The sequence below is a fragment of the Talaromyces atroroseus genome, assembly GCF_001907595.1.
Source record: "Talaromyces atroroseus strain IBT 11181 chromosome Unknown scaffold_0, whole genome shotgun sequence".
Lineage (NCBI taxonomy): Eukaryota > Fungi > Ascomycota > Eurotiomycetes > Eurotiales > Trichocomaceae > Talaromyces > Talaromyces atroroseus.
In genome coordinates this window covers 1,789,340-1,809,614 of record NW_017971432.1, presented here as the reverse complement: position 1 = coordinate 1,809,614, position 20,275 = coordinate 1,789,340, and the positions used below count along the sequence as shown (strand labels likewise).

The 20,275-nt window shown below is 48.3% G+C and overlaps 5 protein-coding genes across 5 annotated transcripts; 2 read left to right on the top strand and 3 right to left on the bottom strand.

The window, feature by feature from the left end:
- Nucleotides 1-368: 368 nt before the first annotated feature.
- Nucleotides 369-3,266, bottom strand: UA08_00642 (Autophagy-related protein 9; the record flags this gene model as incomplete). Its single annotated transcript, XM_020260471.1, has 4 exons — nt 369-1,298; nt 1,335-1,954; nt 2,006-2,499; nt 2,554-3,266. The coding sequence occupies 4 exons, from the start codon at nt 3,264-3,266 to the stop codon at nt 369-371; spliced, it is 2,757 nt and encodes a 918-aa protein (XP_020123827.1).
- Nucleotides 3,267-4,761: 1,495 nt separating this feature from the next.
- UA08_00641 (hypothetical protein) lies at nt 4,762-8,577 on the top strand (the record flags this gene model as incomplete). The annotated part of the gene is made up of 3 exons (XM_020260470.1): nt 4,762-4,824; nt 4,881-7,602; nt 7,661-8,577. 3 exons carry the CDS (start codon nt 4,762-4,764, stop codon nt 8,575-8,577), a joined length of 3,702 nt encoding a protein of 1,233 aa, XP_020123828.1.
- Nucleotides 8,578-9,255: 678 nt separating this feature from the next.
- On the bottom strand, nt 9,256-10,989 carry UA08_00640 (DNA damage-binding protein cmr1; the record flags this gene model as incomplete). Its single annotated transcript, XM_020260469.1, has 3 exons — nt 9,256-9,475; nt 9,544-10,357; nt 10,431-10,989. The coding sequence occupies 3 exons, from the start codon at nt 10,987-10,989 to the stop codon at nt 9,256-9,258; spliced, it is 1,593 nt and encodes a 530-aa protein (XP_020123829.1).
- A 426-nt stretch (nt 10,990-11,415) lies between these two features.
- On the bottom strand, nt 11,416-12,369 carry UA08_00639 (hypothetical protein; the record flags this gene model as incomplete). The annotated part of the gene is made up of 2 exons (XM_020260467.1): nt 11,416-11,748; nt 11,824-12,369. 2 exons carry the CDS (start codon nt 12,367-12,369, stop codon nt 11,416-11,418), a joined length of 879 nt encoding a protein of 292 aa, XP_020124100.1.
- Nucleotides 12,370-17,700: 5,331 nt separating this feature from the next.
- UA08_00638 (putative RNA-binding protein) lies at nt 17,701-19,527 on the top strand (the record flags this gene model as incomplete). Its single annotated transcript, XM_020260466.1, has 9 exons — nt 17,701-17,917; nt 17,984-18,036; nt 18,135-18,142; nt 18,212-18,305; nt 18,372-18,476; nt 18,566-18,617; nt 18,684-19,120; nt 19,179-19,332; nt 19,391-19,527. The coding sequence occupies 9 exons, from the start codon at nt 17,701-17,703 to the stop codon at nt 19,525-19,527; spliced, it is 1,257 nt and encodes a 418-aa protein (XP_020124099.1).
- Between the last annotated feature and the right edge of the window lie 748 nt (nt 19,528-20,275).

The window sequence follows — 20,275 nt, the reverse complement described above, 5'->3', positions numbered from 1 at the left end:
GAGCTCTAACTCTTAAGCCTAACCAGAGATCTAGATCGCTGCTATTGCCGCCCCCGCGTTTCCGCTCAGCCAGCCAATAGCAGCGCCGTCTGGCTTTCTGGTTCTCCGGGCAGCAGCCGAGCATTTTGAAAGGACCAAGAGGCCAGCCTTGGATAATCGTATGATTCTCAATTTAATAAGCCTAAAAATTTCTTTGCGACGTTGTTACATTCCTAGTATTTTCCTAGACAGCACTGTGGCGTCGAGTGTGCGGTTACTTCCGATGGTATGTCTCCACTACGGACGACGTTGATTATTCATCCCAAGCTAGAAAACCAAGTGCCATTGGCGCATATCTCTCTACAGAGCATATAGTATATAGAATATGCTCATATGCCAACTGTGCCACCTCTGGCTCTGCCTTCGTTGTTGGCCTTTTGGAATTGCTGGATTAGACCGAGTACACCGCCAGGACCATTGACGATTGCTTCCACCTCTTCGCCCTCTTCTATCCCATCGCTGTCATCTGCATCTCCTGCTAGATTGACGCGCCACGAGCCCTCCAAATTATTATCACTGGTAGCCACTGCCCCGGTAGAATCGTCGCCTACTCGACTCGACTGCTGAGCCACAGGAGTCCTGCTTGAGGTGTCGCCATCAGAGAGCTCTTTTACCTCGTCCATTCCATCACTAACAGGCCGAGCCGCCCGGAAACGAGATTGGGCCGCCGTTCTATGTGTCGATCGTAGTCCTGAAGCGGAGGGCTGATGGTGCGGGTCCAGGAGCATCGAGTGAACCGGCGAATTGAGAGCCGCCGGCCCACCGCCAAACCGAGACCCGCGCATCGTGGCGTGGTGCGCCTGGGGTCCTAACAGAGGGGACTGTCGTCCCGCCATTTGATCCCAACGGTCCGCACGGGGAGTTGCATCGGCCGGATGAGCAATCCCAAGAGCAGGGAAAGCGGGAGGAGGGTGAAATCTTCGTCGGGGTCCAGGAGCGGCACCGGCTCGCGGATTTGGACCGTAACTATCCAGAAAGCCGTAATACGAAGCAAGCATTTTTCCATCCTTGGTTGAGAAATAGTCATCTCGCAAGTCTCCCGCAGGCCCACTCTGGTTAGACGTGCGGCCTTGAGGATTAGACCGGGTATCCTTCTTAAAATCAAAGACGGCAAAAGAACACACGTAGCCCAACCCATCTACGTGGACAGTGAATTCGCGGAAAAAATCAATCAGACGGTCACTGCATTTAGGAAGGCTGAACCACAGCACAAATGGGGTGAAAATCATGCTCAGGATCTCCTCCAGGAAAATCATAATCTTCATTTGGTAGAGCATCGCGAACTCTTGTCTTACCTGATCGCTGTGCAAACGCCCAGTCCAATGATCTGGTCGATAGTGGGTAAAATTAGTCACTTCCAGGAGCGCGAATTCAGGGTCAAAGACATCGGTCTCTTCCGGTACCAATCCACGAGCAAGGGCCCAGACGCTACCAAACAATCCAAGATAGAAAAGTACTGTGCGATCCGGAGTAACTTCAAATCCCAGGAACAGCTCTGGGTCTAAAAGTGAAGCCAACGCTAGAACTGAGGCGAGAGCCCCTGCGATAAAAGCCACAAAACGTGAGAGTTGCACTGTCTTGTCTTTGGGAAATTGGTCGACGTAGCGATTGGCAAAGGGATATGACATGTTAATACGACGCTGAAAAAGATGCCAAAGTTCGTTAAATTCGCGAAACTTCCATTCCGCAAGAGGTGTATACTGGCGTGAGCCAATTTGCGATGGGTTTTTTTGGTACTCATTGAAGTACCGAAAGAAGTAATGCATCATAAAGTAAACAACGATAAACGGGGCGACGAAGATATTCATTATGCCGGCAAAAACAAAACGCCTTCGTAGACCCTCGCTCAAAGCTCGTCGGTGGGTATCTCTTAGAAAGAGAGGTCGTACCTGGCCCTGCTCATTAAAGACGTAGTCTAGAATACACAAGTTCAAATTCCATTCTAACGTGCGAGAGAACAACTGACGATTTCGGAGAAAGGGAACAGGCAAAGTGAGGTCAAGTATATCCTTGTTAAACAGAGCTATGAGGTAGTTTTCCTTCCGCATCAGTCGGTTGGCGATGTCATGGGCATCCATTCGCTGCTTCGACTGGCTGCCCATGAACCTGCGATGTTTGGCAGAAATAGCAGCCGCTGTGGATGGATTGGCATCTCTTAGAGTCATCAATCGGCTCACAACTTGTTGCCACGATATAGTCTGTATCTCTGGGTCGGAGATATCTAGCAAATAGTGATAAAAATCATGCATGTGTCGGAGTCTTCGAATATCAAGTACGTACTGGACGAGTTTACCGATCCAGAAAAAGGTGAAGAGCCACAAGAGGAGTGTGGTAGACGTTGAAACCTTGGTCATGCATTTCGGTACAAGAATTTCCTGTAAAGACTTGCTGTTGCGGACCAAGTTGTAGTTGACGCAGCTTGATAGAAAAGCCGTGAAGCCCACCACAAAACCGAGAGTTCTAAAATGGTTAGTAACTATCTCAAGAATTCATGGGGTAGATGTTAGTCCATACAATAAGTTGAGTGCTCGGCTCATCAATATACACCAGATCCCATTTCCCAGGTAATAGATGTATACGTCTTTTAAAAAATTGTCGAGATTCTCGACATTCGCCCACCTCCACATGGCCTTATCTTTGGGACTGGCAGACGCTAGACCAGAAAATCCACCCAGCCGCTCTGTTTTATGAACAATCGAAGCTGGTAGAAGCCGATGAGGCTTCCTACGGCCTTGCGGTGTTTCCCAGCGGTCCCTCGGTCTGCGAGATGATGGGCTGAAGTCTGGGTACGCATCATGGCGGTCATCAACACCGTAAGATGGAGGAGCAGGCGGTCTGGGCATATCGTCAACATCGTGGCCTTCTATCAGCAAAGAGGCCGGCACGTCGTCATGGTCGCCTTCATCGGCTTCGGCTACGCGGGGAGATAATTGCTGCAGCCATCGAGGTCGTGTTGATCTGGTCCTATTTCGATGGTTATCCGATAGCTTTCCGGGCCGTCTTTGGCCTAAGAACGCGGTACTCTGTGTAGTAACCTGGCTGTCGGCAGCGTCATCAGGGTCGAAATTGTGAAGCGATCTCTCCAGGTTCTCCTCGTCCAAAGCCATCGCGGCACGCTCTTCAACGTCGGAGTTTGCAGACGCCTCGTCGTCATTTCTGATAGCTTCGTAGATAGAGGGAGAGCCGGCGGGAGGCAGTATCCGCGACAAGATATTTGAGCTCATCATGGTTGCGGTTGTGGTTCAAGTTCCCTTCACTTCATGACTTGAGCACTGAGCATAGCTGTGGTTTCGGCACAGGGAACTTTCTTTCACGGAGACGGACCCATAAGCACGACAAGCCGAGCAGGTGACGATGGCATATAGGCTTTTGCGGTGTTTGTGACCCTGTGATACACAGACATCCCAGGCAGGAACGGCTTATCTGCGCGAGACTCATGACGCAGGCTTGGCACGTATCAGCACGTGATCCCGCCGTCCCTCGCTCACTCGCCCAGGCCAGCCAGTCAGTCTTAGTTCGATAGATAGACTCGATATAACATGCCACTACGTACTATCAAAACAACTAAAGAAACCTGGGAAGGCGGCGTTGATGGCAAGCCACAAACCACACACCGCCCCTGCGAGCTTTTCTGGCATGCATGAATCGTGATGCTTCGCCGGTTCGTTGGCTAGGGGATTATTAATCCGTTATAACCCAGGAATAGTTAGTTAGTTAGTTAACCAACTGCGTAGTTAGCAACGAAACTATGAGCAAGGGCTATCAATCGCCGCAACAACTTGACAACTCCGTCGGCCTGCCGTGGCCGTTCAAGGAGCTGCCAGCATTGCTTATCGACGAATAAGTGGATGGGACAGTTCGCGAACTGGTCTCGCCGCTGTCACTATGCAAAAGAATCGGCCATATTATTATTAATAAGACGGATGGATTGCTCCCTAACTAGTTAACTAACTCATCTAAAAAGTTAAGCAATGCTCCGTAGTCAAGCTCGGCTTAGATGGGAATGGCTGCAAACCCAACAAACTGCCAAGAAGACTCCACAAAGCGTCTCCTTCCGTAGACTCTCTCGCTCTCTCGAGACGGTCAGTCATTTACACCACCACCACCGCACCGCGTCGCCTCCCAACCACTTGTCCACACGCCTCTCAATTGACCTCCTGAGAATACACCGGTCGCTGCAACCGCGCTTCCTCGTATCCTTTGGCCCCTTCCCGTGCGAAGGGCATCGCTTTTCGCCCATCCTCAACACGCGAGGCCGGAAGCCACACCCCCTCCCCTCCCCGCGCAAACAGGTATGCTTCCATAGCCCATCAAGCTGTGTATCCCAAGTCATTTCTTATTCCTCATTGGTTGGGCCGAGTGCTTGTTGCTGTCAATGCTTCTTATTCTGTCGCCTTCGAAATGTCGCAAATCATGCTTTGACTGATGTGAAAGTGCGGGTTACTAGATATTGATCGAATTGGACCACGAGCGCAATCCAGAAGAGCCTGACTGGGTCGCGGAACCCCTCGACATCTTCGCAAGCGTACTCTGTCAAGCATATTTCACGCGCACCGACCCGGACCAATGTGTCGCATTTCACTCCATGCGTCCCGTTGACAACCTTCCACTGTTAGGGCACGGCGAGTAGCATAGACTGGCCATCCAGTGGGTATATCTTGTGGAGTTAAAAAAGGATCCAGCTTGAAGAAAGAGTTGGGAGAATGGAACAAGAACGCTCCAATGGGTTCCGGCGAAACTCGCTTCAACATGGGATCCATAGCCGCCCTGTTGAGCGACGACCAAGTAAGAAATCGTCATCAAAGGATCGACACGGGATAGTCTACCCGGACAACTTTCAGCAAGGAAGTATAAGAACTGTTACACCGGATTCTGCGTCTGATGTCGGTAACCAGTCATCTCTTTCTGAGTCCGACTACTTGTCCACCAACCCTAGTGTCTCTCCGCGCTCCACCGCTCGGTCAAGGAACACACATTGGGAGCGCCGTCGGGAGTTTAGTCCCTATCTTTCTGCTATCGAAACAGATGACCTATCAAGTGATCTGAGAAACCAGCGAGCTCGATCAAGGACGACTACTTTGGAGGAACAAAGGAGCGAAATATCGCCACAATTTTTGTCTAGGGCGAGAAATAGGATTGGCTCGCTGAACACTACAGCGGCTTCCACAGACCCGAAAGTTTCTGAGGAATCCGTAGGGTCTATAGGCTACCCCTCGGTCGTACAATCCCCAACCAATTCAGGCCAAATCAGTACTCGACAACGCTCATCCAAAGCACCCTCGGGTGGGCCTGCGATGATCACGGGGGTTTCTAGGAACCCGGCTGCATTCGTATCCCCATTATCTAATGCTGATTCTGCCAAAATCCTTCAATTGATGAAGACAACATGCGGACGAATGCATGGTATTCTATCCTTCCGAACTGCCACAAGTACTCAATGGACTTCTGGCTACTGTGCAATAAACGTTGCCACCGGTAGCTTGATCTATCAAGCTAAGGGGGAAGTGGCCATGGCAAAGACCTTGATTCCTGATCTTCGGGGATGTCATGTCCAGACACAGTTTGACACCGAGCTTCAATCCACATATCTTAGCGTTTCGACATTTTCATCAGGGTTGGGTATCCAACTTAAGCCTCATGTCAACGAAACATTCGACTCGTGGCTAGCAGCATTATTATGCTGGCAGCCTATACGCCCGAAAGGCGTGCAGAATAAGAGAACAAAGCCTCAGTCGGTGGCAATCGGCGACCGCCGCTTTTCTGAGCGGCGACGAAACTCCGAGAGCACAGTACAAAAGGAGGCAGCTATAATCAAAGTTGGAAAAATGCACCTCTGGGAAAAACCAAGCGCTTCTGGAGCGCGTCCTGAATCTGGTTGGCAACCATCTGCTGCATACAGACAACAAAAATCCTATTCCTCAGCATGGCAGAGGGTGAGCTGTACATTACAGGAAAATGGCCATTTCAAGCTATTCACAGAAACAGATGTGTCGCTATTGGCAGTCATTCATCTTTCGCAATTATCTCGATGTGCTATTCAACAACTGGAACCATCTGTTTTGGGTGATGAATATTGCATTGCTATATATCCTCAATATGCTGCGCTATCTGTATCAGAAACTGTCTCGCGACCAGTTTTCCTTTCCCTGGAGAGCAGGGTCTTATTTGAGGTGTGGTTTGTCCTCTTGCGCGCGTTTACCATACCGGAGTTGTACGGACCTGAGACCGCTACTGGCGACGATCCGAATCGATCACAGAACCTGGTCAACCCTGCAACCACGTCAACAACTGATATGTTTCGGATCGAGAGAACGCTGTCACTTCGTATCACCGAAGCAAGGCTGACGGGCAAGCACAGTGGCAACGACGATTCGCCGAAAAACAAAAAACCTACAAATCCTACCAATAAGGCTTATGTTAGTGATTACTACACCGAGGTCCTTTTGGATGGGGAAACAAGAGCCAAAACGGCAGTTAAACAGAGGACATCAAACCCCTTTTGGAGAGAAGAGTTTTCCTTCTACGATTTACCTCCGATTCTCTCTAATGCATCTATTCATTTGAAAACCTTAAACCCCGCACAAAAGGACTGGACGATTATTGCTCATGGTCCTTACAATCTCGATGCTCAGGCGAATTCTTTGAGTGTTCTTGATGATCTCGAGTTGGCGTCGCATGACGCAACCTCCGGTCGAGTTGATCTACGCCTAGATGACCTCGAAGTAGGAGTTGACCATGAGAAGTGGTGGGCAATCATCGACGACAGGGATCAGGTTTTGGGGGATATGTACATGAAAATCCGAGTAGAGGAGATGATTGTCTTGATGTCTCATGAATACGAGCCTATGTCAGAGCTTCTTCATACGTTTCCGAACAACCTTACGATAAACATGATTCAACTCGTGCCAACAGAACTTAGCCGCATGTCTGAAATCCTCCTTAACATTTTCCAGGTATCCGGCCAAGCCGCAGATTGGATTTCAGCCCTCGTAGAGGATGAAATCGATGGGCTTGATAGAGATACCAGTACAACCGTTCATAATCGGTTCCGGTATGCCACAAGGCTACATTCGAACGACTCAAAGGAGTCTGGACAGGACCGCGAGGCTATTCTGAGAGACCTTGGGCGCTCTGCGACTGTCGAAGCCAACCTGCTATTTCGAGGGAACTCTCTACTGACCAAGGCTGTCGACATGCATATGAGGCGCTTAGGGAAGGACTATCTTGAGGAAACGATTGGGGAACGAATCCGTGACCTTGATGAAAGTGACCCAGATTGCGAGGTGGATCCTGTCAAGCTTCGTTTGAACCGGACAGATGATTTGGAACGCAACTGGCGGAACCTTATTGGGCTCACCAGCCTATTTTGGAAATCAATTGCGGCCTCGGCTTCAAGATGTCCTCCGGAGCTTCGACGTATTTTCCGACATGTGAGAGCCTGTGCGGAGGACCGTTATGGCGATTTCTTACGCTCAGTTACTTACAGCAGCGTCTCGGGGTTCCTGTTCCTTCGATTTTTCTGTCCCGCCATCCTGAATCCTAAACTGTTTGGTTTATTGAAAGGTAAAATTTATACCTCCCGCTTCAAAGAGTTCTTTTTCCACCTAACAAATATGAATAGATCACCCACGACCTCGTGCTCAACGCACTTTGACACTTATTGCCAAGGCTCTTCAAGGGTTAGCAAATATGACAACCTTTGGTAGCAAAGAACCGTGGATGGAACCCATGAATAAATTTCTACTTTCAAACCGTTCCGCTTTCAAGGAGTTCGTGGATGCCATCTGTGCGATCCCAGCAGAGAGACCGGCGCAAATAGTTACGCCACAATATGCCACACCCATTCAGATCTTAGGCCGGTTACCTGCGACATCTCGTGAAGGGTTTCCAAGTCTTCCTTTCCTTATTGATCACGCTAGAAGTTTTGCGGCACTTACCAAATTATGGCTACAAAAAGCTCCTGAAAAGCTACATGAATTGGAGGATGTTGATCCAAGTGTAGCCAAGTTCCATGCGCTCGCTCTAGAGCTTCAGTCACGGACGAAGGAATGCTTTGGCAAGGCAGAGCAAGCCGAACGGCCAAGCGGAAATCTTGAAATGAAATGGGAGGAATTAGTGGAATCGATGGACCGATCCATAACTTTCTATGACGACAACTCAAAGCCGACCACCCCCGCTACCGAGACACCACTAACAGCTCCTGCAATCGTCTCCAACCATCGCAACTCTATTGGCTACTTTCCGTCGAGACCATCACTTCCACGCCGGTCAACCGACACTGCTGGAGACGGTGATGAAGACACACCACCGAGCTCTTCGTCCGCAACTTGGGAGCATTATCGTCTGCCGTTCGCAGTGGGTAGGTCTTCGGAACCTCGTGAGAGTGTTACCAGCTCTAGGAATTCATCACAGTATTCGTTGGAATACTCAGAAAACCCGAAGAGCCGAGGAAAGGAGTCGTCAAACAAGCTACGGATTCTCGACCTTGTCCCAGGGCCATCGAGACGTAAGAACAAGGATTTGTTAAACAATGCATAACTGAGTTCAAACACGTCCTTTCAATGTTAAACCCACCCGAGAACTAATCAGATGTCTCGTGGGTACTAAAACGAGTTCACAGGTGAGTTTGCTTTTTATGATTTTCTTTCACACGAATTCTAATCGAATATATTTTATAGTCTATGGGGTTTTATTTTGCGCACTTTTCTCTCCCCGTCTCGAGAGCACCATACATATACTTGCACGATTTTAATGCATATTCCTTTTCTTTTATGATATTTCCATATTTTCATCTCTCAAAGCATCTATGTTCATTTGGATACCCTTACCTATCTTGCCATTTCTTTTCCCCTTTGAATATCAAGGTGGACTTTTTTCTTTTTCTTCGTTTAAATGATTTCCTTCTCTCCATCATAGGCCATGTTGTTAGTAATAAAAACCCCTCTTTTTTTTTTTTTTTTTTTTTTTCAAAAGGAATTTTGGGTTGTAACAAATATTGGCTGTTTGGTGTTTTTATCAAGATTGGTTTCGCACTATGGCATCAAAAGACAGAAGAATCATCTCTTTTCACATGCTAAGTACATATGTTAGTCCAACGATTTACAACAATTGCGCCCACGCGGTATTTTGTTTTCAAACAATTAGACACTCAAGTACAGTAGACAGGTATGATGTTTAGGATACGAAGTGATAAATCGATAACTGACGATTACTTTTTCACATCCACAAGCAGACCTTCCCACTTGCGGTCCCTCCAGCAACCCAGTTCTTACTTCTGTGAAAGACCGCAACTGCAGGGACAGCAGTTATGTCATCGCCACCTAGCTGTGCCAATTGGTCGCCATTCGACGTATATATGTCGACGAAACGGTTCATGTTGGCAATGCAAAAGCGCTGTATTGGGGATTGCGGATTCTGTTGCCAATGTGGTCGGAGACTGTAGATGGGTATGTTAGTCGAATCAAAGGAAGAAAGGAAGAAGGGGGAGGGATAAGCATAACGTACATGGTGACCCAGCGTCCTGTCTGGCAATTATGCCTCACTACCGTATCAGGTTTCATTTCTGTGGTTTCATTGAGTTTATGACCCGGTTTCCAGGACGCAATGCCCCTTTTCCCAAAATCGTATAACTTGATGGAATCATCATAAGACGAGGTGGCAATTTGCCCGACGCTGTTGAAAGCTGCATGCGATACAGACAGTCGACTTTCATGCTCGCCTATCGACTCAGGGTTCGAATGAGACAGTTTCCTTATATCCCATAATCGCATTGTGCGATCTAGACTTGCGGTTGCAAAGAAATGCGGATGGGATGGAAATAAGGAAAAGCCACCGATCTTCTTTTCAGAAAGCTGCCATTCTTCCACTGACATGGGCTTATTAGGAGAACGAAGGTCGTACCGGTTAAAAAGTCCACTGAGTGTTGTCCAGTAAAGACAGTTAGGATCGTCAGATGCCATATCAATGCCCGATATGGGCTCATCAATAGATCTTGATTCTGGTGCATATTTCTCCTCGGACGTCATCTTCTCAAGATCCATTTCGCGAATCGAGCTATCGTAACTTGCCGTGTAGAGGTGAGTGAGCTTATGCGGCTGTATGACCATTGAACTAATTGTGCGAGTATGCGGTTTGAGGGTTGTAATTGCTGGGTCGGGCTCATCGTATTCGTCTTCCTCGTCTACAGCAATCTCTGGCCGTTTCTGTGATGCGTCGAGCACACCCAAATGTCCCATTTTATCTCCAGCAAATATCAGGGGTTTCGCTTCAGATGGGTGGAAAGCCATTGTATAGATCCGCTCTGGGGTGATTTTGATACCTACAAATATATATTGATCGTGTTAGCCATATTAGATGTTCTTCCCCTTTGACTCTGGCATGTAGCAACGTACGACCTGGTGTCCATTGATCCCATAACTCCAAGGAACTCATTTCTTCTCTAAGAACCTTAAGATCCTTATCCGTCGTCTTTCTAACATCATCATCGCTAAATGTACGCTCATAGGGTTTCGCAACACCCTTAGTGACCACATCAATGCCAATAAGCGCATCACCGGTCAGCTTCTGACCAGAAACCAGCATGTTGTCAAGCGTGAAGAAATCAGACTTGCGCAATCGTTTCTCCCGTTCAACTCTTTGCGACTCCTCAAATGCTTCATCCGCCTTTCGTTTTGCGACCTCGCTATCTGCCGTGAGACCCCGTAGGCGAGATGACATGCGGCGTACGATTGGTGCCTCATTTTCTTCCTTCTTCACGCGAGGTGCAGGTTTCTTTTTCGGTCTAGAGACGGTGCTACTGTCTCTGTTTCCGGGCTTGGGTGACGGTTTTGAGAAGAGGCCTGTCGACTGTGCTTCAAGTGTGAGTTTTTTGAGGAGAGCATCGCGCTCCGCGATATTGGCGAGCCGTTGTTTTTCGAATTGGGAAAGTTCCTCTGTCTGAGGGCGCGGCATGATGAATGTATGATTCTTGCGTCTACAGCAAGGATTCAGTGCAGGATGGACAATTGCAATCAAGGCCTTCCTGTTCCTTTTGCCGCAGACGCTGAGGTAAACGCGTAAAATCAAACGGCGAGAGGCGCGTACCCACGTGACCTATTAAATCTCATTTTCTTGCATCGTGACATCACAATTCGAATTATAAATGCATAGATACGCCCTGAACATGTCGGCTTTTGTTCAAATAAAGACTCTAGCTTGATCAGAATTACCATTGTTAGTACAACTGATCGATAGTATGGAGCGATTCTCCATATGTCAAAATGTGCCCTCGTGGTATTAATCTATCAAACATACATAAAGCTATAGGCCAATACAAAACCAAGACACCTTGTAGACTGAGGAGAGAAATACGACCGAAAGAATAAAGACAGAAATTTCTTAGATCTTGAGTCCCCAGCTTCTACCTAGACCGACAGCAGTTCCAGCCATAAACCCAAAGTACGATTTCACATCTCCAAGTTTTCCCCCAATTGTCGCGTTATCTCGAATGCGTCGCTCAACAAAATCCTCCGTATGCGTAAAATCAGGAGTCGAATCCTTGGTCATGATCATTTCGGCGCTGACATAAGTTGTCGATAGCGAGAGACGTCTGGTGTACCAGGAGCTGTCTACGGAGGCGTCGCCGGCCAGATATAGGATATCGGATGAAAGAGCGTGCAACTCGGAAAGCGAAATAGGGATATTCGACGGAAACGACATGAGAGCAAGTGCCTATGAATAAGATGCGCTATCAGTATGACGAACAATCATCGGACGACAGCCAAAGAATTGTATGAATGAACCTACATTCTGCCAATGATGAATGATCTCGCTATTCATTCTCAGTCGCTCAAGCACAAGGGTCTTGATTTTCTCGTCCACACTCTTTTGCTGTCCTTCAAATAAACCGTTCTGCACTTTCGCCCGCAGCAATCCACGCCTGCTTGCCAGCCAGTAGAGCACGAGATCCATTTCTTGCCTTGAGAACAGTTGTATCGAGACATCGAGAAATCCCACATCGCGAGCACCCAGTATCAATGCGTCCTTTGTAAAACCATGTTCGGAAATATGCTCCAGGGCGGCCGATAGAATCGCTGTTTGAGAATTGGTGTACTCGTGAGTCGGTAGCGGCGCGTGGAGGCTCGAATGGTAAGGTCGGGTTTGAGGGGGGAGTGATGCTGCTGGTGAGCGCAGCACCTGACAACGGGTTTGTCGAGATGTAGATGCATATTTTTGAGTGCTCATGAATCTGCGTGATGGCTGGAAAGCCACGGTTTTTGGCAGTGATTTCCATGAAGCCTGCGCAGCAATGATCGTGTTGGCACCTGGCCGGCAATTACACAAGGAAGCCATGTTGACGCACTACCTTCCCCGCAATACAGGACAAAGGATATTGTTCTCGCGTATGCCAAAGATAATTCAATTGCAATTCAAGCTGGTGAGATTGGCGGTTGTCCTGACGTTTGACGGGTGGAAAAGGTTAGAGCGCCATGATTGGCCGCGTTCCGTAGGTTGTCCGGTGGATCCTCAGGCTGCCAATATCAAAACAGCAAGATAAATCAAGAACTCTGCTCTTTTCTCTTAACTCCTAAGACAATTCTTCTCCAGCACGATGATTCTGTCCTTGCTATTCATGACTCTTAGGTAAATGAAGTTAGTTTTGACCTAGTAGATAGGACTACCTTCCAAAGATGATGTTCCTCGTAGACTAATCTATTACTATGCAGATGCCTAAGCTCTTTGACATCTTAGGTGCTGTCACAAGCTTGGTCATGTTGATGGCGTTATTGACGATGCAAAATCTTGCTAGAAGAGCAGTCCTGCTATATGCCAGTTTTTTGGAATTCTTTATCAGGAGAAGCATAATCCATCCAGAAAGGTCCCAAAGTCCATAAGTTTCGGTGCGCGAATGCTAATCCTACCTAATAACTAGTACGTAATCCTCTCGCAAGAGACGAAGTACTCCGTGGCCGTATGTTTTGACCTCCACTGCAAGTACAAAACGATAAAATCCCCGCAATTTCGCTATAAGCATACGTAAATTCCCTACATGAGCGGCGACAGACCTTCTCTGCATGACATGCGCATCTATCTCAGCACATACCGAGTCATGCAGACTTCTGATACGTTTCAACATATGCACACATGCACGGACGCATTAGTATATCATGCGCAGCAAAAAAGGATGATAGATGTGGCAATTATATGGGTCGAAGTGACTCAGGACTACACTCTGTAGGCAAGAAGGCGGTTTTTCTCCCATAGGTTGGGCAGCAATCAACAACACACTCCTTGCTACTGAGAGCTTTGTCAACCAGGGCATATCGATCGTATCACCGTCACCACATTGGTCTTGTACGTTGCTCGCAATAGAAACAGAAGTAGGCCAATAATCTGACGCCGGAAAACTAACTGCGTGCTGTCAGGATACACTTTGACAAGGGGCCAAATGGCAAGGATCTTTGGGGTTTCACCAACCACCGGCCATCTATTGCCATAGTTCGAACATGAGTGCAAGACCTATTTTAACGGCGAGAATGCGGAAAAGTGGATCAAATTCTGAACCGGGATTCCCGAAGAGGCCATGGAGAAATTCCTGGACGAGACTAGACAGGGGTTGGATTGCTATTTCATGCATGCGGCATAATTTGGAAGGATTTGCTTTCTCCCTAGCGCGGCTGCAGCGGGTTTCTGAGACAATGGGTCTGGGAGGCTCTCACTGGTTCTTCCATAGCTATATCGCGTTGGTCGAGTGACGACGGACCAGGGTGTATACACCGAGACGTCGTAGTGGCTCAAGGCCAAGATTGGGCCCGTAGACGTGAACACGTACTCAGAAGGCAACAAATAGAGAACCTGCTCGGTTCTATGTAGCGACACACTGTGGCTGGCTAACAGCCACATGAAAAGATAATGCTTGAAAATTAATGACAATTTGAAATGTGCTTTATGTTTCGATCCCTGATTTGGTCTAGTTGTCATTACTTTGGTCGTTTCTTTTTCCTGTTTGTGCTATTTGCTGTAACCGTTAGCTGGAATTGTGTGAGAGATAGTGGAGGGCTTATCTGTAATGATATGTTGCACTGACCATTTCACATTTAGACATCACATATTCGTAAGGTATCGAGCATGCTACAAAGAAACGTTTAACGGCATGACTTGAACTACCTCGAAAACAAATCGGTCACGACTTACCACGACATACTCCATAGGAAATCTAAATTCCTCTCAAGGCAAGCAAATGAACGTCGATCGGGAGGCTTCCTAGAGCACTTACAGGGCAACATCTTCGATCCAGTGGTCGTTGACTACGCAATCACACCCGGGCGGCGCATGTAGCAGACAGGAAATTGTAAGAAAATCGATTTCGTTGCCAGACCTTGCCTGAAACGTATGGTACCAAAGGCTTTGATTCGTCGACATAGCGTGTCGGAGTAAAGTAAGTATTTCAGCTAGGGATGCATGACCGACCAAAACCTTTCGTTGGGTTGTAATTAGGGTGTGCCAGAGTTGCCCCGATGACGGAGAGATACCAATTTAGTCGCTCGGCGAAGCAGGGTTTGCGGGTCACAGGCATTCTGAATCTTCCAAGGCTGAAGGGGACATCCACCAGGTAATCGATAGGCTAGCTGTAACCCTTCGAAGGTCAAAAAGCCGTAGAAGCATGTGTCATTGGACAGACGACTACATGCATGACCGGTCTATCTACCAGCACATCTGCCACAAAATAATACCAGGCCGCTTTGGTAGAGCTGGGCGCTGAAGATACTGATTGGATGCTTCCAAAAGTGCTGCGGTGAAGGACGGTAGTACGATTGAATGCAAGACTTTGTCTTCACGAAGGCCTCCACGCTCGGGTTCAGAGGCCCTAGAGGCTGGAAACATTCTGGAATTTTGACGTGAGTATGTAGCTAGCCCTCTAGTCCATGGGCGAAGTTCAGTCGCTCAAGCAATTCTGTTCGTTTCTCAAAACCGGTACACAACGAAGGCTAGGAGGGTATAATGAATGAAGCATTTGATATCGCAGATTCCGACGAGGTGCGCTGCTTCGCACGAGGAACTGAAGTTGAAGTTGAAGTTGCATGGAACGACATCGAAGTAACGCGAGGCCGTGAGGATGAAGCAGGTACCCCAATATATGTTGATACCAAACGGGCAAGAGGCCTTCCCCATCACGGAAAGGCCGCTGCGGAGGAAGTGCGGAAGAAGTTCCGGGTGGGGCATGCGTACGGAGCACAGTGCCGTATCCGAATGTATTTTACTAGCGGCTATGCATTAATTATGCTTGTGCTGTAAATTCATAAACCACTGGCTATTAGTATTTATCTGCGTGGGTCTCGAGGTCGCAGCAAACAAAGGGCATAATCAATAATGGCATTCAGGCTTAATGCATGAGTGTTAGCTTTACAGGAGAACTGACGGTCAAACAACACAGACCAAGACTCTACACGGAGCGGGAGAGACTGCGCTTTTTCAGCCAGCCATGGCGAGAAGAAGCATGCAACTGATAGTGCATGTTATCATTTCATGACAAATTAGTAACTAGGCTCGGGGCCAATCAGCTGCCGTGGAGACCTGGTACGGTATTGATACCGCTGGTGGGCAGCCTAAGCAGTAAGGACCCAAGGCCACAAGGAAGGAAGGCACGCCCCACCTGGCACCTGCCCGTAAAAGCTCGCTAGCGACAGGGCGTCGGCGAAACTCGTCGCCGAGGCCGCCGCTGCTGATCTCATTAATTCTCCTCAATTAACCAACCTTGGAAGTTAACCGGTTATTGTCGTTGCTGGACCGCCACAACGCCTGCTATTCGACTGACGACTGACTCTTGGCCGGAACGCGATCGAGCAGGGGAGGGAACACAACAGAAAAACAAAGAAAGCAAGGAACTTTCAGAAATTCAGGTCAGTGGGTGCATCATATGTTGTTTCGTCGCCCTTTTTGGCCCAGACAGACCTCTCGGATGTCGCTGCGAGGTGAAACAGACTTGCTACGCGTCAACCACACGCGCAGCTGTACAGCCTAGCTTAATGGCTTTGCTTTCTTTTTTTCCGCCTGATTCCACACAAGCCCCCTCTTGTCGCTCCCACAAGGAAACAGATCCTCGCCAATCGGCCGAAGCCTGCAGTGCAGGAGATTCTAGCCCATCTGGCAGCGGCAGCTAATTGCTCCCAAAGGCGTCTTGTCTCTCTCTGCTGTGATTGATTGCATACCCCCCTCGTTGCTTATTCTTCGTTTTATGTACACTGTACGCCTGGCCCATACTAAAGGAATCTGCCGTCCCGCCGCTGTACCTTGGTAGCGCGCGCGTTCCCACTGTCATACTTGTATCGGTTTACTGACACACAACTTCCAGCCCTGTTACAGGTCGAAGCTCGCTAGACCCCAATTCGCCTGAGATCCCTGTCCACAGGGACCGTTCCTTGACGTCTAGGACGTACAAGCGCTCTGCGGGCTGCTTGTGTCGCCCACTCAAGTGCCTTCCTCTATCATCTGCTCACTCCCAACGTGCAGCGCAGCCTCTACCATTTCCCACCTTTCCTTTTCTAACTCAGACCTGAACGGAGGGAGCGCCGCAAGCTCTTGTATCCATTTTCGGCACAAATAATAATCATGGGTGCGTTAATTTTTTTACTTCCACACTCGACTGTTTTTTCCCCTTGTCTTTCACACATTCCTTTTCTTCTTCATTCATTGCTCTTCAAGATATTGGAGTAGTTGTGCTTTCTTCACTTTGATTTTCTAGCATTGCTGTCCTGTCTTCCATACAGGTAAAATCCCTCAGACTGTTCGTTCATGGTCACCCAAGTCCGCCCTTCGCCCCCCCTTCTCTTCTCTCTCCCCTCCACCCCCCTCCCATATAGTGGGCTGGTCTAGCCCACCACCCACTCTCCCTGTCTCGGCTTCGGTACATGCAGTTGAGAAAACACCAAGGTGATCCTTCTACTACCTGCTGTCTGTGTCTGGGAAGTGACGCCCATCTGAATGACTCGTTTGATTTACTCCCTGACCTTTATTCAAATCATCATCTGCCTGCACTTGTCTGCATTCTATTAGGTCTCCGTTGGTCGTTTATACTCTTGTCAACGAATTACTGACGCTTTATTTTGAATATCACAGCTGACGTTTATCGGCCAAACCAAGTAAGTGGCTATTGCTTTCTTAATACAACTTTGGCGTTCTTTCCCCCTTCAGCCCAGAACCTCGGACGGATGGAAAGAAATGCTTGCTCGTCTCATCGGGAGGATTCATGAATCTTCTCTTCGCAACTTGCCACCTTAAGCCTGCAATCGGCCCGACTTGCAAGGCCTGATTTCACCACATGCGCCTCTTGCATCGCTGAAGGTTCTAGGTGCCCCAATATGTCATCACACGATAAACACGGACCATACTGTCAGCGAATGTAGCGCATAGTTATCCCTTGTCGCGCTGGAGAGACTGGCAATGGCGCCTTCCTTTGGCTGCCTTTCTATCAAATGCGCTCGTCGCCCTTTTTTGGATGTTGTTTAAATATTTATATTCTTGACAAAAATTACTAACCGTACGCAGCGCGAGAGGTCTCGTTCTCCACGTGGTGATCGTGGTCGCCGGTCGCGAAGCCCTCGTCGATCTCGTCGTTCATACTCTCGCAGTCGCTCTCGCAGTCGTGACGATTATCGCCGTAGCGAGCGTAGATCTAGATCGCCCATGAGTGGTGTAGGTGGACCTTCTGGAGGACACTCGGGCTCTGTTTACGGTGGGCGCGGTGCTCCGCCATCAGGTAGATCGTTTGAAGATCGTTCAGTGGCACGAGAGCAAATGATGCAGACCGTCCGAGACTCTTCTCAGCAAGACCGCCGTGTCTATGTCGGCAATCTATCTTACGATGTAAAATGGCATCATCTGAAAGATTTTATGAGACAGGGTGAGCACTTCCCCATCTTTTCCCTCGATACCATTGCTAACTGCACCCATTTGCAATGGTCTATAGCTGGAGAAGTCCTCTTTGCCGATGTTTTGCTACTTCCGAATGGAATGTCCAAGGTGGGCGCCAACGTGTAGATGTGGCTGGTTTTCTTTTTTGGTTACTTTGATGGACTGTTGGGTTGACGGGTTGGGACATGGCTGTCCGGAATTTGTAGGGCTGCGGGTAAGCCATCACCGAGACCCTCGAAAATCACCGTTTTTGGACTACGTAACTAAAATGCTTTGCGTTTAGCATTGTGGAATATGCAACGAGGGAGCAAGCTCAGCATGCAGTGAATACACTCAGCAATCAGAACCTCATGGGACGTCTAGTCTATGTTCGCGAGGTAATTGCTGCCAAAAATTGGTCACGTGGATGGAAGGAAGAGCTAAATTTTACACCACATTTGTAGGATCGCGAAGCTGAGCCTCGTTTTGCTGGACCACCTTCAAGAGATGCTGGTGCTGGCAGAGGTGGTCCGCCTGGCGCTGGGGGGCGACAAATTTACGTTTCAAATGTTCGTCTCCTTCCTTTCCCGTGACAACATTCCAGATTTACCGTTTCAGCATTGATTACAGTGCTTTGGCATGTGTTAACTAAATATAGCTTCCTTTCAACGTCGGCTGGCAAGATCTGAAGGATCTCTTCCGTCAAGCTGGTAAGTGTAGACTGTTTAACGTTCCTGGTATATGTCAAATCAGAATTGACCAGAAGAATCTTGTAGCCCAACAAGGTGGCGTCATTCGCGCAGACGTTTTGAGCGACCCAAGCGGCCGTCCAAAGGGTTCTGGTATCGTCGTCTTCGAGTCCGCTGATGATGCTAGAGTGGCTATCCAGCAGTTCAACGGCTATGATTGGCAAGGAAGAATCCTTGAAGTTCGCGAAGACCGCTACGCTGGTGGCGGCGCTCCTGGTGGCTTTGGGGGTGGTTTTGGTGGCCGTGGCGGCTTCGGTGGTGGGTTTGGCGGCCGCGGTGGCTTCGGTGGTCGCGGTGGCTTTGGTGGCCGTGGTGGCTTTGGAGGGGGTTACGGACGTGGTGGTTTTGGTGGCTACGATGCTGGTGCTGGTGCTGCTGTTGCCCCTCCGCCTGGACCACCAAACCCTTTCACTGACTACGCTACCTCGGGAGGTGACAAGAGCGCGACCATCTATGTCCGCAATGTGAGTATCATGGCTGAACCCAATGCATGGAGGTGGGCTGCTAACAAAGTTATAACAGCTTCCCTGGTCGACTTGCAATGAAGATTTAGTAGATCTTTTCACCACTATTGGCAAGGTTGAACGGGCAGAGATCCAGTACGAGAGTAATGGTCGTTCTCGCGGGACTGGTGTTGTTGAATTTGATAATGCCGAAACTGCAGAAACCGCAATTTGTAGGTGTAGCCCCTCCGCGGCTCGGCTCTCTTTTAACAGACTTGCTAATTTGTCTAGCCAAATTCACCGGTTACCAATATGGTGGTCGTCCTTTGGGAATCACATTTGTCAGATATATCCATCCATCGGGCCCTGCAGATGCTGGAGATGTTGCGGATGAATCCGCTGCCATGACACAGGATCAGATGATGTAATCTTAAAACATGGCAGGTTATGTTGGCTCGATTCTGTTACTCTCTTCATACTTTCCACTCTTTTTCAGGGGTGCGCGTGAGCTAATCGTATTTTTCCATGCTACCTCCTCTGGCTAGGGCAAAAAAAGAAAGAATTGACGTTCTGGCCACGCCCAACACCTATTTCGGCCGTACCTTTGTTGCTATTTTCCTAGCTCTCTTCTTTCCTTTTTTCTTCTTTTTCTTAAAGCTTTGGATTTGCTCTCCGTCAAAAAAGGTTTCCAAGGTCGCAATGTAAAAGGTCACGGTGTATTTGTGTACGATTACCCCAGAGTATGCCTGAATTTGGCTTATTTGTTCTTTGTGATTGAGATCTTGTATTGTTGTTAGGGGGCCACAAAAAGAAAGTTTGAAAGAAAAGAAATTTTATATATATATATATATACATATACACCTATCTATCTTATCATCTCTACCTAAATACCTATTCTTTTCATTCTTACGTTAAGGTATTCGTAGCTCTGAATCCGAGCCTGGAGTCGATTCTTGAGGTCGTCAACATAGCAGTGAATCAATTCATGTCGTGAAGCCAGAGGGCTATATACAAAAATCATCATCATGAAGGAAAAGAAGGATAGCTAGGTACTAAGCAGTGAAGAAACAGAAGAGATTGCTATATATGAGAAAAGAGGGATAAGTCCAAGCAAGCCCATTCAATAGGCGGACATGTAGTAGAAATAATTGGAATCCGGATATGTTACACATTGTT